The 20,679-nt window shown below is 33.6% G+C and overlaps 1 protein-coding gene across 1 annotated transcript; it reads right to left on the bottom strand.

Annotated features, from left to right (window-relative positions):
- Positions 1 to 850: 850 nt before the first annotated feature.
- LOC148596480 (atos homolog protein A-like) lies at positions 851 to 19,847 on the bottom strand. Its single transcript, XM_088563284.1, has 12 exons — positions 19,663 to 19,847; positions 17,505 to 17,680; positions 15,354 to 15,550; positions 14,539 to 14,673; positions 11,995 to 13,819; positions 11,119 to 11,235; positions 10,244 to 10,314; positions 8,759 to 8,879; positions 8,027 to 8,185; positions 6,155 to 6,223; positions 4,521 to 4,687; positions 851 to 2,733 (listed from the first exon to the last, which is right to left on the bottom strand). Exons 1-12 carry the CDS (start codon positions 19,676 to 19,678, stop codon positions 2,577 to 2,579), a joined length of 3,210 nt encoding a protein of 1,069 aa, XP_088419410.1. The 5' UTR covers positions 19,679 to 19,847; the 3' UTR covers positions 851 to 2,576.
- Positions 19,848 to 20,679: the final 832 nt, after the last annotated feature.

Here is a 20,679-nt window from a genome sequence, read left to right as displayed (position 1 = left end):
TTGAGTTGCTGATTTGTTCTGGAACAAATAATCAAATTACTTTCACAGTAAATGAAATTTTTCTTTTAATAATTGAAGAAAAATATAATTTTATCTATAAACTCAGTATATGTATTTACATTTCAAAATTTCTTACTATAAATAGATATTCAATGTTTAAATTCAAAATATTTTTTCAACAGGAAATTATTATCGAAGGGGAGATAACTCATTCCAATAGAAAACAGCATTCAACAAATTCAACATTCACATAACAATTCCAATCACTAACAGCACAGTCACACATCAAAAACTAAACAAAGAAACATGTGTACAAATGCCCAAATAGTTTCATTTGTAAGTGGACTGGGGAATTTCAATTCTAGCCATCCAACCCTAAAATAGCCCTTATCATATAAAACAACGAAAAAAAAATTGCTATCTTTTTAAGAATCAGACAGGATTTTCTGATATAAATATGAAATATGATTTTCAAATCCAGATTTTGCTGCAACGTTTTTTTTTACTGTATATTTACTTCCAAATTCATTAATTTCGATGTTTTTTTCTTAGTAAATTCATATCTGAAGAGTGAAAACACTGCATAATAACTATATATGATAAAGTTTTTTTGTCTATTTGATATAACCCCAATGCTTGTGTTGCACACTTGAAAATTACATGCTTCACAGGTTATTTCTTGACCACAACAGGATAAAGGTTATTTATATATAGACAGAAAAAAATAAACAGTCATTCCTAAAATAAAAGAATTTGTAACTCTTAATGTCATAAAAAAAAAGGTTTTCGTGGTATTTAAAAAAAAAAACTTGCTCAAGACTGTATCATAAACAAAGTAAACTGGTTCAACTTTCTTTTTTTTTTAATCTTATTTTTGACGGGGGTGAAATGAATAATGAAAAGTGTCAATGCCAATCATGGTTCTTTGGACTTTCAAACTTGTTCATTTTAAATAGGTGTTTGGTTACAAAGATAAAAATACATTTAAATTGATATAAATGACTGATTTAGACAGGTTTTTAGATTATTCAGGTTCAATTTAGACAGGTTTCAGGAAATTATCTAGAATATGAAATATTACTGTGGAAGCATTATTGTACTTGAGCTACCAATTTTCATGTTTTTCAAGGCTTTTGTAAACCACAAAATCTGGTTCCCAACAAAAAGGAAATTTCCATTAATTTGTATAATCGAGTTGTCAAATCCACAAATTCTAAATTTTACAACTGATGTCTTTTTTTCACCTAAACCATGAAAATTGGTCCCCACGAATATAAGTACTTTAACAGTATTGTTTTTGCCACAAATATTTTCTGCAAACTCGTCTTTTGCTTAAAAAATTTCTTAAAATGAAGAAAAGATTTGAGTTTTTCTTGATTAAATTTTGGCAAGCCTCTCCAAATGTCATTGTAAATAGTGGAAATTTTAACCCAACAATTTTTTTCCTGCTATAAAGTTCATGAACTCTGATATCAGCATAATAAAAATTGCCCCAAACCTTTAACAAAGATATACATAAATATTTCGTAAAATATAACCAATAAAACACCACGAAAAATAACAGAATCAAAGTACTGAAGCACTGATACAGTACTGATTCAATACTTAAAAACAAAATGATTCAAATAAAATAAATAAATTAAAATACATAGCATAGTATAACCACTATCACACAGTCTTTCACAATACTTGTTGTCAAGACAACCATTAAACAAAAAGAGTGCAAAGAGAAAAGCCAGACATAGAATTGTGTTTGTTGTTTTGATGTATTCGCTACTTGCAGTAAACATGATTGATCTCCCATTTACAGACAATAAAGATAAAAAAAAATCTCCCATATACAGACATAACTTCACTGAGCTAACAAAGAAATGGAACTTGACAATCAGAAGTGCTGAAAACACTATAAAAATATGAGCAGTAACTGTAATGAATGAAAATAGGAACATTCTGTTTCAAAACAGAAAAAAAGTAATGTCTGTATTAGCATGACAACAAACACTTTTAATTTGAAAGATAAATAAGAGAATTGTGGAAGGTTAATGGAATCCCTCGTTAATAATGTTGGGTCAAGTTAAGAGAAAGAATCCTAATGTAAATTTGTAGTAATATTGGAAAACTCCCCAGTTTTTTATTTGATGGGTAATATCCTCTTTAGAGAATTTCCTGTTTAGTTGGAAATCCTAGAAGGTTTGTGTTAAAATTGAAAGACAATTTGAAGTCAGATAACTGCTGTAAAGATTGAGAAAAATGTAAATTGGAAGCAACTCATATTCACTAAAGGTAGTGAACCATTCATCTTCAATTTGTCACCAAAGAAATGGTCAAATTATTATAAGCTACAGTCTATGCAAAAAACTGGACCAATAAAATCTCAATCTGTCAAGATTAAATAGATGTACCCAGTTCAAGATCAATAATTTTGCATAGACTGTATCAATATTACGTATATTTGTTTCCTCTTACGTTCAATATGTACACAGAATAGAAAAAAAAAATTTCTGATATTCACATACAGCATTTCTATTTGCACTCAGACGATACATTGTAATCTTAAGACTAAAATTAACTCTTCATCATCTCTTAGGCGAGAATTTTGGGTTCTGAGGTCCCTCCGTGAATGATCGTAATTCGTAATTGGCAACTCTGGGATCAAATTCGAACTTGTCCCTGGCAAAGATAAGTCGAATGTCTGTGTGAAGATAAATCTTGCCTGTTTTGCTACTGGCAAATCTGAAACAAGAAGTACAAGTCAATTTCAAAATCAGGCAAATGGGTAATGAACAATCAGACATCGCTGGTTTTATTATAAATGGAAGTTTTCAAATGGGGAACCAGTTAACGAAATAATAGATGAAGTGAAATTAGTACTGCATAATCAATCTGGTTGAATACTGTTTTTTTTTTCATTTCTGAAATTAATGAAGCAAATTTGATGTATATTTTAAACATTTCTACTCAAACAGTCAGTAACAAATCTATTTATTCCTAAATATCAATATTAGAGTAAGTATGCATTGTTGTATGCATGTTTGTCAAAATTTAAAATTAGAAGCAATTTGTAAACCTCCTGTTTCAAAATGTGGAAATTTATAAGCAGCGCTAAACCTCCACAGTTCAGAAAAAAAAGGATAAGGTTACATTCTTTAGCGAATATGAAAAAACAAAAAGGACAATATTGCAGATACACAATTGTAATGTTTTTATATATAGGCATTGACAATATTAAACTAAAGAACGGTTTTATGTATATTTGTTTTTTCACTAACAGTTTTGTTGAAGGACTTTATTTGGCATACTTGTATTCATACATTTATACGTAAGATTCAAACGAAATGTTTCATGGAATACACTTTTTCTTGTGATGAGGTGCTTGTTACAGTAAAAATTGTCAAAATAAATAATAAATAAGGTGTGTGTGTGTGTGTGTGTGTGTATGTTTTTTTTTTATGTTTGTATTGTTACACTATCACAATGTAGCACACTAAAAGTGGGTGGTGCTGAGAATACCCCCATTCAACCATTTCTGTCAAAGCTAGTAAGACGACACACAATACAAATGATCATGCGAAAGCAATTTACCAAAAATCTTAGCCTTTCTTCAAATAGAAGCTGAGAAATTTGTTATGAAAATTTCCAATGTACATAAATTAGATATTACTAAGTCGTGTGGTAAACAGGAAGTAGATGAGAAAGAGTAATCAAGGGAACCAAGAGTATAGTGGTAATGAAAAGAATGTAATCCAGGGACAAAGACCAGACATGGAAAACAGACATACACAACACAGAACATACAGTAACTAAAATCATACATACAAAGAGTAATCAAGGGAACCAAGGTTATAGTGGTAATCAAAAGAATGTAATCCAGGGACAAAGACCAGACATGGAAAACAGACATACACAACAAAGAACATAAAGTAACTAAAATCATACATACAAAGTAACAAAAGTAAATGAGCAACTCAGACTCCACTAAAAACTGGGAGCATGGACCAGGTGCACCGGTAGGGTAAGCGTCCTCTGCTTTTCTAGAAACACCCGCCGAGTTGCTCATAAAAAGTCAAGTCCGGGGTAGACAAACGAGGGAAGGAAAACTATGACCCGTTGAATAAATCAGTTTTCATGGTGCTGATGGATACACCGTAGCGATCCACAGAATTTGGAAAGGGGAGATAGGGTACAAGTCATCATGTAAAAGCAGTACACCAAATATCTTATGTATTCTTTCCAATATAAGCTGAGAAATTTGTTACAGAAAAGTGTAATTAATGGACAGACAAGGTAAATGGGTGTATAATATAAATCAGTGGTAAATCCAGGAAGTCAACCCCCTTTAGTCAAATAACATACAAAATTTGGGGCAAAAATGCCCTGGAAGCCCCATTTTTTTTAGATATTCCGGATCACAACCCCATCATTTCAAAAATTTTTGAATCCCCTCATAATAGATGGTAAACCTCTCATCAAAGAGAAGAGGTAGGGTCTGGGAACCCAGATTTTTTTTCAGCTGCCCTTACCTCAAATGTATAAGATAACGAAGAAAGCTTGATTCTGTGCTGTTTGGGTCAGCTGGCATGTAAACAGTTCTTTGTCTTAGAAATGTTTGACAGTTTGCAGGCATATCACTGAGGTCGTACATAACAACAAACATTTTGACGACTGTTTTGTTAGGGTTGAACAAAGTCTGTAAAAAAAAAGTCACATGACAAAAATTCAAGATCTATATAGATTTTTAACAAGATATGAAAAAGGTAAAGTTTATGCAAAACATTTAAAGATTATTTCTAATTTTCAAAACAGGCTATATGAAACAACATGGTTTGTAGCAGTTTACACTTATAAACAGAATAAAAAATGTTAATTTTCTCAAACCATATTGTTTTCTATAACCTGTTAAAAAATGAGAAACATTCCTTATAATTTAATTTCTTATAAAATTTCAGGATCTAATTCATTATCAATACTTTATTTTGTTTGTGATTATTTAAATCACAGAATGTGGACCAATCATGTCGCAGTGCCAAAGCAAGTTATACAAAATAACTTGGTTTCCTCAAATAGAACCAGCCAATGGGAAAGCTTGTTACAAATCAAATTAAGTTATTTTCTTAAAATTTACACAAATTAAGGTGCAGTTAAACAAGCTTCGTTTCAGTGTTTTTCTTGTCACTATAATCAGCAGTCCTTTTCTCAAAAATGGGTCAAAGACAGAAAAGACCCTGTTGCCCACAACAAATAGAGGTGCAACAGACATGGAATCGTATCCCACAACATCAGATTCTGTATTGAAGTATCAAATATGCAGTGGCTGTGATTTGCTGAGAAAAAATGTAACAAAAATATTTTTGTTGCCTGCTGTCCCCCTCCCCACCCATCAGACCATTCTTTAAGCCAATTAGTAAAGGTGCATACCTGCCAAGTATGAGTGCATACCTGCCAAAACTTAATAAGTGTAAAATACAGGGATGATTTTATGAGGTTAAGAAACTAAGCGGAAATTGGCAAAATCGGAAATAAATATACTGTAAAAAAAAAGAATCATGATGGTAAAATCTGGATTTGAAATAGCAGAATTTCACTTAAAAGATCATCCCCAAAAATGAGCTGAAAGATATGACAGTTCAACCAATTTTACATTTATGAACATTTGCAAAAAGGACTGCAGACTCTCACTGGTTCTAATTCAAAAGGTCATAGGTTAAATTCATAACTATTAGTGTTATACTGAGTTAATTCTCAATTCAGGCAATGAAAAGAAATCTTTACCAAACTACTTTTGTACTAGTGGTTTCCTTCTGTCAAGTCAGAAGTTCAATTTACACATTTTTGAAATTCATCACAACCAATATAATGTGAAAGTATTACTGTTTTTGAGGTACCAATTTTGTGGTTTTCATGGTGTAGGCCAACCATGAAATTAGGTTCCCAAGATGAGCAAAACCCATACCATTAAAGAAAGCTGTAAAAGCCCCAAAAATAAATGAAGTGAAACTTAAAAAAAGACGAAAATTGACCTAACCAAAAGAAAAACGTAAAAGGAATAAGAATGAACATGAAAAAACGACAACCAATGGGCTCCTTCATTGTACCCACAACCTCACACACTTGAGACAAGCCCATTACACCTGAGGCCACAGAGATGGTAACTCACCACTTGAACTGTTCCACCAGTAGGTATTTTATACCCTTTCTTTCCCAGTGATTCCAGGTTAATATGACCCTGAAAAGAAAGAAAAAACATTGCTGTAATTCAAAGAATGACTTTACTATACATGTATTTACATTGTATGTTTGCAATTGCTAATTTTTATCATATTTGCAAATACATGTATTACATTTCATATTTTATTTTCCCACTTAAATAATGTATTTCTGACACACCCATATTTTGTGATAATGCACCATTGACATTTTGATTACAAGTGATATTGCACAGCTGATGTCAGCTGTTTACATTAAAGTGAATATCTAATAGATATTTCTGGGTAAAATTTGCTCACTTTCAAAAAAGGACATTGAAGAACAAATGTATACAAAAATGATTATACTTGACTTGACCAAATTAAATGTACACTTTTTAAAAATTGTGATGAAGAGAAACTTATTTAGCGAGAAATTCTTAAAATATTTATGAATATAATAAAACAATTACGTCAGCTTGGTGCATGCAATATCATGTTTTATGGAACATTTAAAAGAGATATCCCATTCACTGAGCTGCTATAATTGTATAGTATCAATTTTCAAAGTTTATATCATAATAATTAATTATATTAAAAAAATCATTCATGGCTTTCATTAAAATATTAATATTATTTATTGAAATTTGAAACTGTGTTGAGACTTTGTGTTTTCTTTATTTTATGGCTTCTTAAATTCACGACTCTTTGTCCCTGGATTACATTCTTTTGATTACTGCAAGAACCTTGTTTCCTTGATTACTCTTTCATTAAAACATAAAAATTTTTAATTAAAATTTGAGACTGTCGAGAATGTGTATTTGTGGTTTGACCAATCAGTAGGAACCTAAAAAATTAATACAGTGAAAGGACAAAAATTACAAAATAATCGAAAATCACAAAAATTATACTCCTAAGTCACTTTCTTGTCATACTGTATGGCAGTACGTACTAAGTTCCGAAGCCCAGAGTAATTATTCTGAGGAGTTTATTTTGGTTTTTTCAAAAAGATCACTAAAATATGCCAAAATTGGTACCCCACAAAAATTACCTTCTACACAATATTTCCGGCAAAGAAGTCTCAACACCCAAGAAACTTTATATTTTCACATATGGCCAACTATGTATGAATGAATGTATTCACTGCCCCAAAAAGTTTATATTTTTACATATGACCAAGAAACAATTTCATATCTAGTGATTCCATTCATTAATATGTGAAAATATGAAGTTGTTTCTTGGGTGTCGACATATATGTAGCTTTCTGGATATAAACATGTCCTAATAAACAATTATTCTCAAATGTTTTATTTAAATAAAGTAAAATTGTGGCATAATTGTGAAGTTATTTCAATGAATGACTACAGCCACACAAAACATTCATTATCTTAATGCAAAAATATTTTATTGTTACAACAAAGTTTATATTTTTTGGGCCATATACACAGCCTAATGCCCCTACAACTTTACTTCCAGAATTGAAAGGTAAGGAACTTTGCCAAGTTTCAAACCAATCGTTGAGGAAAATAATACAGTAAACGTATCAATTTTCCTGGAATCTTTCAAGTTTCAATTGAACATATTTGGGGGTATAAAATAAGGCGGTTTCAAAAAAATATTAGCGTTATATAGTGTTAAAACCCAATTTCACGGATATTATGTTCATAGTTCTTAGTCCCCTGTGAAAATGGTGAAAATGAGTACTTTTGCAGTATTAAAGTTTTCAGTATGTCAATGGAAAGGGTTGAAGGTCAATGACCAACATGTAGATTAATGACGTCAAAGGTCAGATATTAAGGGTCCTTGACCTCCGACCCACACTTATTTAAACACCTGTAACTTACCAGGTAAGGAGACGGTGCATTATCATCCGAGAGTTGGAAGAAATATGCTGTCACAGGAAGGGTGATATGTTTGGGGCAGAAGCTTCCTCCAGCACCAATCTCTGCCGTGAATCCCTCGACAACACCTACAGGTTCTATTCTTCCATTCAACACAGATTCCTTTTAAAAGAAATGAAAATGTGGTTTAGTGAGGCTCAATAGGGGAGAACTTGTTGTTATATGGTTTGTTGTGTAAAATATTGAAAAATATTAAGACAACAACATAGCTCCATTTAGGGCCACTTTTGTAGACCTCCTGATCCACAACTGGACTCTGACTGGGTATTTATTAATCAACAATGTATTTGATTATATTTTGATAGACCTCCTATATTTGTTTTTAACAAATTTTGATTTGAAATATAATTAGCTTTCATAGTGTAAAAGTACTATATTGTGAAAGTACTTTAATTTGAGGATATCAATTTATGTTGATCAGGGAAGAAACACAAGTTTGTGGATTCTGAATTCGTGGTTTTGAAGTTTTCAGTATACATATCAATGAGAATCTACCATTCGCTGGGAACCAAACTTCGTGGTTTGGCCCACCCACAAAAACCATGAAAACTACTATCCCACGCACAATAGGACTTTCACAGTATTTTTAACTTCACAAAAAAGGCAAAAAAGTGGACATTGTCAAAATTTATTTATTTACAGTTCTCATAAGGAACTGTTCTCAACAAACCATACCTCAAAATTACCCAGAAGGCAGTTGGTTGATGCAGGTGCACTTGTACTAAGGACTTTCTGAGATTCTTCTCGGTCAGTTGAGCTCTCTGATTGTAAGGCTAACTTTGAGCATGATAAAGCACTGAAAAGACCATGATTATAATAAAATAAAAAACTATTGTTTATAGTAATGACATGCATCTAATTTGAAATGATTAGATACAGTACTGATAAATCTATATATATATATATATATATATATATATATAGAATTTATTCTGAAAGACCCATAATTACACAACGGTATACAGAAGAACAGATAGTTTGAACATGAAGCACTGTACATAAGTTGGGGAAAATTTTTGCTGTTGCAGATCTGTTGAAAAGTACAATAAATATATCAACCACCAGTCAGTGTTTTGCTAAAAAACATTCGGCATATAATAATGACTTTTTTTAATGATCACCATGACATTTTGACAAATATGAAGTCAATTTCATCACTACAGACATGCCTGTTTTTTTAGAAAAAAATACTTCAAGGCATAGCAAGCCCTAGATTTTCAAAGTCAGTATCTGTAAGAATCAGGCAGTGGGTGAAACATGGTATGAAAAACCCAACATTTTGAAAACTTGATTTGACTATTTGCACCATCAGAATGAAAAAAAAGATGAGATTTTCATATCATTTTGGTGAATTGAGTTATATTTCCATTTAAGAGCACTAAAAAAAACATTTCAAGGGTAGATAACTGTCAAAACCCTCATTTTTCTACAATCTATTGAAAAAGTTCTGAGCAAATCCAGTGATGCAGAGATAAAATAAAGGTCTTTCAAATAGAGAAAGCATCCTCAAAGAAATTATATGGTCAAAACGGTGGGCTTTTGATTCACACGTTTCTGATTTTTTCCATTTCACCCGATTCTTACAAACCCTACACTAAAAAGATACATGTATATAGATTATTGTGGTTGAATTAAACCCATATTTTTCAAAAGGTTATGACGAACCTTAAAAATACTATGATGTATGGATAACTAAGAAAAACTGTGAGCAATGCTCACTAACTTAACTGATAACCAAAGTCCCCCATTCAATAACATGCACCTTGTGACCTCCAAATTGATTTAGGCCAAAATCTAAAATGGAAAGTGCACAATGGGAATAAGTAAGTCATAATAAAGTGTCTGTAAAACTTTCATTAAATTCCATTCAGGAGTAACGGATAAGAGATGGGTATTCCCTTGAATTCCCTCTGAATCTCCCCATATTCATAAATAAATAAGTCCAAGTTCCGCTACGTAAAACCTTCAAATCCATCAAAATCTTAAATGGGAATGCTCAATAAAGATTCTGTAAAGTTTTATCGATTCCATTCAGTGGTGTAGGAGAAATAATGGATAAGAGATGGGTAACAGAAGGTGGTATTACATACCTCCTACTCAAACAGGGGGGTGTGTGGGGGGGGGGGGGTGGTCATAATAATGAAGATGATAACCACTTACTTTTTAATTGCTTTGGCACTTATTAATGTGTTGTCATAATCGAAGCGACCAGATTTTCTTTTGGTTGGTGCCTAAAAAAAAAGTATAGCTGTATAATATACTGTGAAAGTACTTTAATTGTATACACATCAATGGAAATCTCCTTTTCATTGGTAACCAAATTTAGTGGTTTTGCCTACCCACAAAAACCACAAAAATTGGTACCCAACGGACAATAGTACTTTTATAGTATCACTAAATAGAATCATACACTATTTGATACTGTTTCAAGATGCACATGCATGAATTCAATTTGGACAAAATACTTTTATTAGCAAGCCAATGGTGAGTTAACTTTTTTTTGTAAATATAGTAACAAGAGGTCATATGAAATGAAAAACTGTTGTTACGTTGCACATAATAAAATATGCTATTTGAAAGCCTTCAGCTATGGTCGTGTTGTAACTATGGATACTTACAGGATAGGATCAGGATTAAGGACCAGTGAAACCCTTGTTACCACGGTTACTTACTAGGTTAGAGCTGTGGCAGTGTTGTTACCATTGATATTTACAGGACTGGAATAGGATGAAAGCCCTGCGGTACCCTTGTTACCACAGAAACTAACTTGCTGGAATCAAGCAGGATGGAAGAGCAGTGTTGTTACCATGGATACTTACGGGACTTGACTGGGATGGTAGACCTTTGGCAGTGTTGTTACCATGGATACTAACAGGACTTGATCGGGATGGAAGACCTGTTGCAGTGTTGTTACCATGGATACTAACTGGACTTAATTGGGATGGAAGACCTGTGGCAGTGTTTTTACCATAGATACTAACAGGACTTGATCGGGATGGAAGACCTGTGGCAGTGTTGTTACCATGGATACTTACGGGACTTGATCGGGATGGAAGACCTGTGGCAGTGTTGAACATCATGCTAGTACTTTTGTCCAAGTTTTTCTGGAAGATCCTGATTTGTTCCTGGTTTGGCAAAGAGATATTCTCAGGCTATAAAACAAAACAAAATGTCAAAACCAATTCAATCTAAATTTACTACATTATAGCTAACAATGTATTATTATAAAAATCATAATTTTAGTCTAAAGAATGTGTTGACAGGGCTCGTTAAAATGTTGAATATAATTAAAAATGCTTGATGGCCCTTTAAATTTTATTTTGTCACTGATTGTGTCATAAATTCAGTGTTCTTTTCATAAATATAAAAATAGCATAGTGCTTAGAAGCATATCATAACATTATAGGCTGACATTTTCATCCCGGTGGGGTTGTTGTCTTTTTGACATATGCACAATACATATACTCGTATTTTCCCCAAAATTATAGCATAGTGCTCAAAGTGTATTCTAAAAATAAACTATTTTAGAGAGCACAGTGTTAGCAATTAAAGCTCTGCAAAGCACAGTGCTATAATAGAAGTAAGTACATTGGAATTTTAAGACAAGTAAAGATATCTAAGGTAAGGGACACAACTATTACAAATCATTTGAACGTTTGTAGTCAGCATTTTTCATCAATCTTATGTAAGTATCAAAGTAACTTGGATTGATTTCATTCTGTTCCAATGAAAGCTTGATAGGTTTTGGTGAAGTTAAATATGATACAAACATACCACTGATTTCAAGAGTTATGTCCCTTACCCCATGTCTACTTCCTTAAATACTATGGTATAAAGATATTAAAAATCAGCAAATTAACACCTTTTCATAATGTCACATATTAACAATTTTAATCCCCTGCTAAACTTACCCGTCCAAGTTTGGTGAGTTCTTTTGTCATCAAATGTTTACACAAAGATTTACTGAGGGCAACTTTGTCATTTCTGTCCGTCTGCCTGTGAGAAGACTGAACATGATTGTTTTCCGTCAACTTTAAATTTGCTATCTCCTTTTCTAAAGAGTCAAATACATTTGATTCTCTCCCCTTCTGTGAGGTAGAATTCTGACTGAATATATTATTAGTATAATTATCTGAAAGACTATTAGTTGGTGTAGAATTGTCACTAGATTCATCATCAGTGAAAGACAACCCATTTGGAGATCCATCATGTGATGTCCTGTATCCATGGTAACCATCTTGGACCATGGACAAAGACAATTTTTCTAAATCAGGTCCTGGCTCTGATAAACTTTTAAATAAACACCGGGTTACTGATTCTTTAGAAGGTTGGTGTCTTGATGAATGTTGTTTTGATCTTTCATTGCCATGATTACTGGTTGTTTTCAGATCTTGTTTTTGAAGTTTTGTCTTACAGTTCTGTTCTTCATTATTTTGAAGATCACTGGTATCAACACTTTTTTGGAATGCTAAAATATCATTGTGGTCACATGAAGGACTTTGTACTAGATTTCTCTCCCTTGAAGGATCAAAATCATTTCCTGTACTTGTTTTCAAGGCTTCATGAATTTTTGTACCAGTTTTATCCTGCGTCTTCTGTATTTCTACATCACTGGTTTTTGAGTTCTGCACAAAAAATATTTTACAGTCATCTCTGTCCTCATTTGATTTTTGAACCTCTTGGTTTTCATCTCCGATAAAAAATTTACATTTAGTCAGTGGAATGCTATTTATATTATCATGAATAGCTTTCTCTGGCAATCTATGTGAAAGACTAGATAAGTATGATTCGAGCTCTTCAGAATGAAGAGGTTTCATGAGGTCTGAAATGTTGGATGACATTATTTTGTCCTCCACATTTTCTGACAAGTCATCAAGGTCCAACTTTCTTTTTTTGTATGTTGTTGTCTGATTCTTTGGATTTGTTGTGAATAAAACTTTAGGACTAGGAAGACGTTTAACTAAAGTGTCTGGGCTTAAGTAATGTTTGGAATGAGAATCTGGGTCTGTGAGAAGCTTGGAATGTGTTTCCTGTTTAAATGAAAGCGGTTTGTCCTTGAGGCTGTCCTTCAAAAGTTTTTTTGCATAACAGTGATGCAAATTGCCCTTGGAAGATCCAGGACTTACAGATTGCATAGAAACATTTATTTCCTTTTTGAGATCACAAGATATTGTTCCTGATGATTCGAGACTTTCTGGAGTCAAATTCAATTTCCTCCCTGAAGGTGGTTTGTGGTAAAGAGATTTTTTACCACCTGAAGCTTGCCCTAGATTTGACCCCTGGCCTTGTTCTGACCTTGAACTTGAGTCAGAACATCCGTCGTCTTCATCTGAAACTCGTGGAGATTTTGGTCGAGATGGACATAAATTGCCATCCAACCTGTCAGATCTACTACTTTCTGATTGGTCAGGAGATTGATCACCTGACTTGCTACTTTTTTTGCGTCTATGATGACTTTCCAATGATTTCAAGTTATACTGATCTAAACCTATAGATTTTGGTTCTGGTTGACTAGTTGATGGTTTAGGTGCTGATCGACTTTTAGGAAATTTGTCAAACTTTGGCTGACGTCCTTTATCACAATGGAGGCAAGTCAAATGGGGCACTTCCTGCGGTCGTGGAACTGATGCAACTGAAACTTTCATAGTTGCATGGTTCATCTCACATTGAGGGAAATTGTGAACAGCAGGAACAACCCTGAAGCTGTAATTCACAGTTTCCCCAGGAGCATACAACCTGTAAGTAGAAGTATTGACTGAATATGTACTTCAAATATCTTTAGCATTAAACTTATCTTGCAGTTAAAGCAAGATACCATTGAGATGAAATCCATCTCTGTTCAACCTGCTGTGTTGAAAATGTTGTACACTAACCATGCAAAAAATCATCAATTTGATATTGAAGTCAAAGTTTTAGGTCAAAGGTCAACAACTATGGTACATGACACTTTGTGTTGAGCTGATCTACCCTCTTTAAACACAAAGTAGCCTGGACAAGAATCAATCATGCAAATCCATTATTTTGACCTTGAGGTCAAAAGTCATCAACAATGGTATGCTACAGATTGTCTTGAGCTGATTTACTTATAATCCAAATATTAAAAGCCTACACTTAAAGACAAAATGGGTCACATACAGCCGAATTTCATTTAACAGACCTGAAATCGAATCTTATACAACGGGACCTGTACCTAATATGGATACCAAATATCAAGATGATGCGATTACTAGTTGCTGTGAAAAGTGTTAAAAAAATTTTCCCACCTGCCCGACACATTCACCGTACTATAACCAGATTTCCACATGTGAAATAAACCCAAAAATGTAAAACAGACATGATTTGTTACAGATATATATAAGGTGTCCCACTTTTTGTGGCGGTGCCCTAATAATTTTCAGTACAGGTTTTTTTCTACGTTTTCATATGAAACTCAATTCCTTATAGTTCTAACTTACCTATATATAACTTCCAAAGGGAGGTAACCCACACTTGAGATCATCCATGAACTTAACTGTGAGAAATGAAGGAAGGACCGTATTGCTTGGAGAAGGAATCGTCCAGTGACGCAACCCACCTCTGCTTTATCCATTCTAAAAATAGAAAAAAAATTATAATTCATAAAAAATTTGTTTAAACATGATGTTGCACACTTGTATGGCATATTATAAGAACTGGCTCGAAATCATTCTGTCCGAAGCTATTAACTTGAAATTGATTGTTTTTTTAACTTTCAACACCGTTCTAGGCTATCAAGCATAATCATGTTGATCGTGACATCATCCATAATAACATGGCAGTACATTATTAAGTGTTAGTCTCTGTCATAATCGGGAAGGGGGTGAAGCATGGTATGACAAACCCACCATTTTGAAATTAAAATTTGATTATTACATTGTTGCACTTTCACATTCGAGGAAAAAGACAACATTTCCCATATCATTTCTGTAAATTTAGTTAAATTCCATTAAAATGCACTGAAAATGAACATTTCAAGGGCAGATATCTCTATGAAAACCTCATTTTTCTAACATTCTATTGAAAACTTTCTGACAAAGTCTTGTGATGCAGATTTCAAATAGTGGTCCTTTCCATTAGAGAACTGATATTTTAACATCAGTGGGTTTTGGACAGGCATGGTTTTCTGATTTTCCCACTTTGCCTGATTCTTATAAAGACTTACAATTTACTAAGATGTTATTTGAGTACAAATATCTTCGAATCTCATAGGTTTTAGTCTAAGAGCATATAAATTTAGATCAACAATGGCTACCTTTTAGGGATGATCTGAATGTCCCATCTCTCCAACAGCATGGCTGTATCCTGACATGAAACAGTGGCACCTTCTGTGGTGGAAGCTTCTAGCTGACCATGATCACATTTTGGCAGAAGCAAGACATCTACACGCATTGGAATTTTGTTTCGACAAAGTAATAGCATCTGCTTTCTCAGCTGATCTGCTCTTCGACACTGAAATTGGAACAAAATGAGCCTCTTCAAAATAAAAACTATGCCAGTCCCTTGAAATGTTTGGAAAGTAAAGAAAGCTTTTTTAGTGTCAATCCCCAATAAAATTTAATACTGTAAACATTTTCATTTTCTGCTATTTTCATGACAGACAGAAATCCACAACAAATAGTACCAGAGAAATGGATTTTTAACACTATATAAAGCTTATAGTTTTTTGAAACCGTGAAAACTGCAACTGCAAAAATATGCTTACAGTAACAATAACTTGAAACAGTTTTATTTTGCATTACAGCACTTACATTCAAAAACAAACTGTAGCAAAAATTCCAGTTTACAGTATTTAGAATTGAGAAAATTGGGATGAAACTCAGATGGATGGAATAAAAGAGTAATCAAGGGAACCAAGGTTATAGCGGTAATCAAAAGAACATAATCCAGGGACAAAGACCAGACATGGAAAACAGACATACACAACAAAGAACATAAAGCAACTAAAATCATACATACAAAGTAACAAAAGTAAATGAGCAACTCGGACTCCAATAAAAACTGGGAGCATGGACCAGGTGCACCGGTAGGGTAAAGCCCTCTGCTTTAATAGAAACACCTGCCGAGTTGCTCATAAAAAGTCAACTGCGGGGTAGATAAATGAGGAAAGGAAAACTATGACCCGTTTAATAATCAGTTTTCATGGTACAGATGGATACACCATAACGATCCATGAGTTCATGATGACAACCATAAAACTTCTGTAATGATGACTTCAATCTTGTAGCAACATAACCCTGTTCCAGAAGCCTATTTGTACGAGTTCTAGCGCGATACAAAAAGTCTGCATAGTTTCGGCAAGCTCTGGCATAACGTATGAGTTGCGATATGAACACTCCATACGAAGGTGCCGAAGGGATGTTGCCACAGATGAAAGGAAAGTTGACAATTCTGAATGAAAAGTCATCAAGTTTGTCATAAAGTCTAAGTGTAGGTCAAGATATGTGGCTGACTTGACAGTGTCTGTAGTATCCTTTATCTCAAGTTCTTTGGGGTTCTCCAAGGATGGATACAGTAGTTCCATCCACCCACTCATTGAGTAGGGATATACATGTAAAATATAGTATAAAAAATTGTAATACAAAAATACAAAATTGAAAAAAAAAACAGAAAAAGAATAGGCTCAGGTTGTTCATCTTAAGTAGCACTCCAGCTAAAAATCATGCAAAAATATGATGCATGGATGAAAAGCCTACATATTTTTAGTTTTGATATTTTGTTAGAATTGCCATAGTAAGAGAGATAACTCTGCAAATGACACTCAAATAAAATAAAATCTATTGAATTTTCAATGTTGATTATCTTCTAAGAGCAGACAGATTGGAATGAATAATTACACATTTCTATACATCCATAAAGCAACTTACTAACAAAAATAGAAATATGTAGCCTTTTTGGGGGTGTAGCACATTTTTCAGATTTTGAATGATTCTTACAAAGACTACTACTTAATACCCACAGGATAAATATTAATCTGGTGGATAACTTGTATAAATTGTACTTGACCTATCCAGAGGATAGCTTCTGTTCATTGGGCTCATGCTGTGTCAGGTTGGCCTACAACATGGTCCACATTGGGACAATGAGGCCCCACAGTTATTTTCTTTTATCCTGGACCCCCCTTAAAATTCAGGTGGCCCAATTCACTGAACTTGTTCTTCATGTCTGCAACACTTGCATGGCTATTGGCTGTGTCCAGACTAGGATAACAAGGCCCCCAATCCTCCTCTTTTATCCTAATCCCCCTTAAATTCAGGTGGCCCCTTTACCTTACACGTGTACTTGTTCTTTGTGTCTGTAACACTTACATGGCTATTGGCTGGGTCCAGATTAGGATAATGAGGCCTCCAATCCTTCTATTTTATCCTAACCCCCTAAAAAAATCAAGCGGCTGCCTTTACTTTACCTGTTCTCTGTGTCTATCACAACTATGGTTATTGGCCGGGTCCAGATTGGGACAATGGGGCCCCTCAATCCTTCTCTTCGGAGAAAGGTCTGGTATTCTCCCCTCAACAATCAACATTCCTATATCCACAAACATCTCAACTGGGTCACAAACACAATCTTCCATCTCATCAGAATCTACAATGATCAGAATATTTGTTACATACATGTACATGTATGTTCTTGTCCTCAATGGACTTGAAGAAGGAACTGCTCATCTCTCTTGAGCAATGGATTATCTACAGATTAAGTGATGTTTGCATTTTTTGTGTGTAAATGTCATTTTGTGTTGTCCATATGAAGGTGTTATTCTTTCTGTGATATAATTTAGGTACATGTATTACTGCTTAGTGGTATCATCCTGGGTATTACTGCTTAGTGGTATCATCCTGGGTATTACTGATTAGTGGTATCATCCTGGGTATTACTGGTTAATGGTATCATCCTGGGTATTACCGGTTAGTGGTATCATCCTGGGTATTACTGATTAGTGGTATCATCCTGAACAAAGATTTTGGGTATGTTTGGTCCATCAGATTTCAACCAATCAGGGCACAGTTTCATAAATCAAAGACTTCCAAACTCAAATTTCGACCAATTGAAATCACTCAAAATTGAAGATATGAGTAAAAACTGGTCATTGGTAGGAAAAAAGAAGGACTAAACCACGACCTCCCCCCCCACTATTTGCAGGGAATATGATACTACAAAACAATTGAGGCAGTTTATTCAGATTTCAGTATGATTGATTTAACAGATTTCTCAAATCAACACAAGATCTGGCCAAGAATAATCCTATGGCTTCCAACCCACAAGGAGAACAAGCTATAAATTATTACAAGACCATAAGGGGGTTTACTGGAAATTCTACTTAATTTCTGTATTCACTGTCTGAAGCAATTTTCTAATTAGGCCAGCCATCGGTTCAGACACAGAATCCCAAACAGGATCACTGAAATTTTGATGCAAAAAAAAAAACATTCAAAATAAATGACCTTTTTTGGTCATTTATCACACAGGGGCAGTTCCAAAATGTTACAAAAGAAAACCGGGTCCAGGTTTCTAATTGCCCATTTTTGACTAAATAATGCTCAAGAATAACAAAAGTTTTCGAAAGAGTGTGAGTTTCCAATCTCTAGAACCCTCCTCCTGGATCCAAATACTGTGATCCATCAAATAAAAGTAACAAATCAGTAGTAGACCCATCAAACACATGTACATGTACAGTACATATACATTTTAGAAATACTATTGCTTGATTTGGACCAGCACAGGACATGTACATGTATATATCAGGAGATTACCTAAAAGCTGAAAGAAAACATTTACATAATTTTGAGTTGGAAAAAAGTCTATCAGAGGGAGATTGAGGATTGTAGGTCCATACCTTACTAATCCAAGCACCTGTGTTTCCTGGGAATAGAGAAAGATATTTTATCTGTTATCAGGTTGTTTTTACACGACAAGACAACATACATGTATGTGTAAAAAGGACATTGAACAAAACTGTACAATGTACATATAAGTACATGTACATGTATGCTTTCCTTCAATTTAAAAAAGAAATTGAAGAGCAAGTTTTGTCAAGGACTGTTTGGCTAAATATCTAATTTCCACTTTCTTCAATACTATATGTCTATATTGAATTATATGTCACTATGTGTAGATGAAACTGACAACAATCTTTTTATAAATAAATTTACTAATGATGCAATAATCAATACACAAAAATCATTCATCTACCTTTTTACTTTTCATACACTTTTCACACATTGAAGACAAAGAAATTCTAATTTTAGATCTGTTTGTCTTCAGTTGTCAAGAGGATAAAAACTGACTCATTTTTTCAATTCTTGAGTCACTCATGATGTTAATCACCTTTAAATAAAAAGCCAACAAAACAATGAACATCGAAATTAAAAATTTCATAATAAAAACTGATTTCATACACAATAAAACGTATTTGACCCAATTCTTTAAAGTTTTCTCTGAAGATCGTAAGATTATTTTTCGGTAGAGCGAGTTGCTCGTCCGTGAAAACAGCTGTTTAAGTCAAGTTCTATTTGTTATGCAGGAAATTGGACCCCTTATAATGACCCTCCCTGGCCGGAGTTACAAACCTTTCCCAGGCTTCATTTCTCCACCTTTTCACCAAACTACCTTTGTCATCTCATTGCTTAATTCTTTATTTTTGTCTCTGAAATATCAAGGATTAAAGAACTGTCCAGTTTTAGTCAGTATTTTGAGGATTTCGACGTGTTCCTGCCGAGACATCTGTTGTGTTTACTTCGTTCGGTGGTCACGTGAACACTTTTCCGTAAACATGAAAAATAAAATTGGTTTTAACCAAAATTATCAAATTTTGTTTATTCAAAACTCAGTTAAATTGAGAAATTCATGTGAAGCAATGCAAAATACAAAACAAGAATTGCTTCCAAAGTCAAACAGTTACAGGTGATTTTGACAGAAAGAGTTCATTGACCTTTAACCTCACGGTTGGTGAACTTTTACCCCTGGAAACGCATATCCGTAAAAGGCGAATTTCTAAAAATGCAGAAATGGTGAGGAAAAATTGGAGTCTTCACAAAGATTGTTTTAAAACATCAAACGAACACAGTTTTTGGCTGGTAACTTGTGTTGAAGTGTCCGAAGGAAATTGCAAAGGGGAGGTAACCAAGTTAAATAGAAAACGCGGGAATTATGAATGCGAAAATTTTAAACTGTCTCGGCAAAATTATGAAGTGGCTTTTAACAGTGATATAAATATTACAAAATTTTCTACGTAAATCAAAATTGTACACTAATTGATTTTTTTATTTTTACAAAAGTTCAAACTTATGTCAGAATAAGAATACGCATGGTCTTTCCTCCTGCGCATACATTCTGTGTTTTAGGGGAGCAATCACAGATGTGATTCATACCATTTAACAATGATTTATGACAAAAATAATTTTGAAATGATGTAATGCTTAAAATAGGCAAGAGAAATGTCGGAGATAAGATAATACATTGGAAACACTACTTTGTTCCATTGGACCAAGGATGTTTTTATAGTAGCCTTGACTGGACAATTTACACGAATAAAATATATGCTAAATTAACTGCATGATTGAACACCATGAACTTATATTTTAGGG

This window comes from Perna viridis, chromosome 15, assembly GCF_037379345.1.
Source record: "Perna viridis isolate PV_CMFRI_1.1 ecotype Kerala chromosome 15, ASM3737934v1, whole genome shotgun sequence".
Classification (NCBI taxonomy): Eukaryota; Metazoa; Mollusca; class Bivalvia; order Mytilida; family Mytilidae; genus Perna; species Perna viridis.
The sequence above is the reverse complement of the archived record's forward strand: the minus strand, read 5'-3'. Positions and strand labels throughout refer to the sequence as shown.

Coding starts and splice junctions, on each gene's coding strand:
- LOC148596480 (XM_088563284.1), bottom strand. Junction 11,236..11,994: donor AACTCACCAAACTTGGACGG/GTAAGTTTAGCA, acceptor TTTGTTTTATAG/CCTGAGAATATCTCTTTGCC. Junction 2,734..4,520: donor CGTTATCTTATACATTTGAG/GTAAGGGCAGCT, acceptor TTCTTGTTTCAG/ATTTGCCAGTAGCAAAACAG.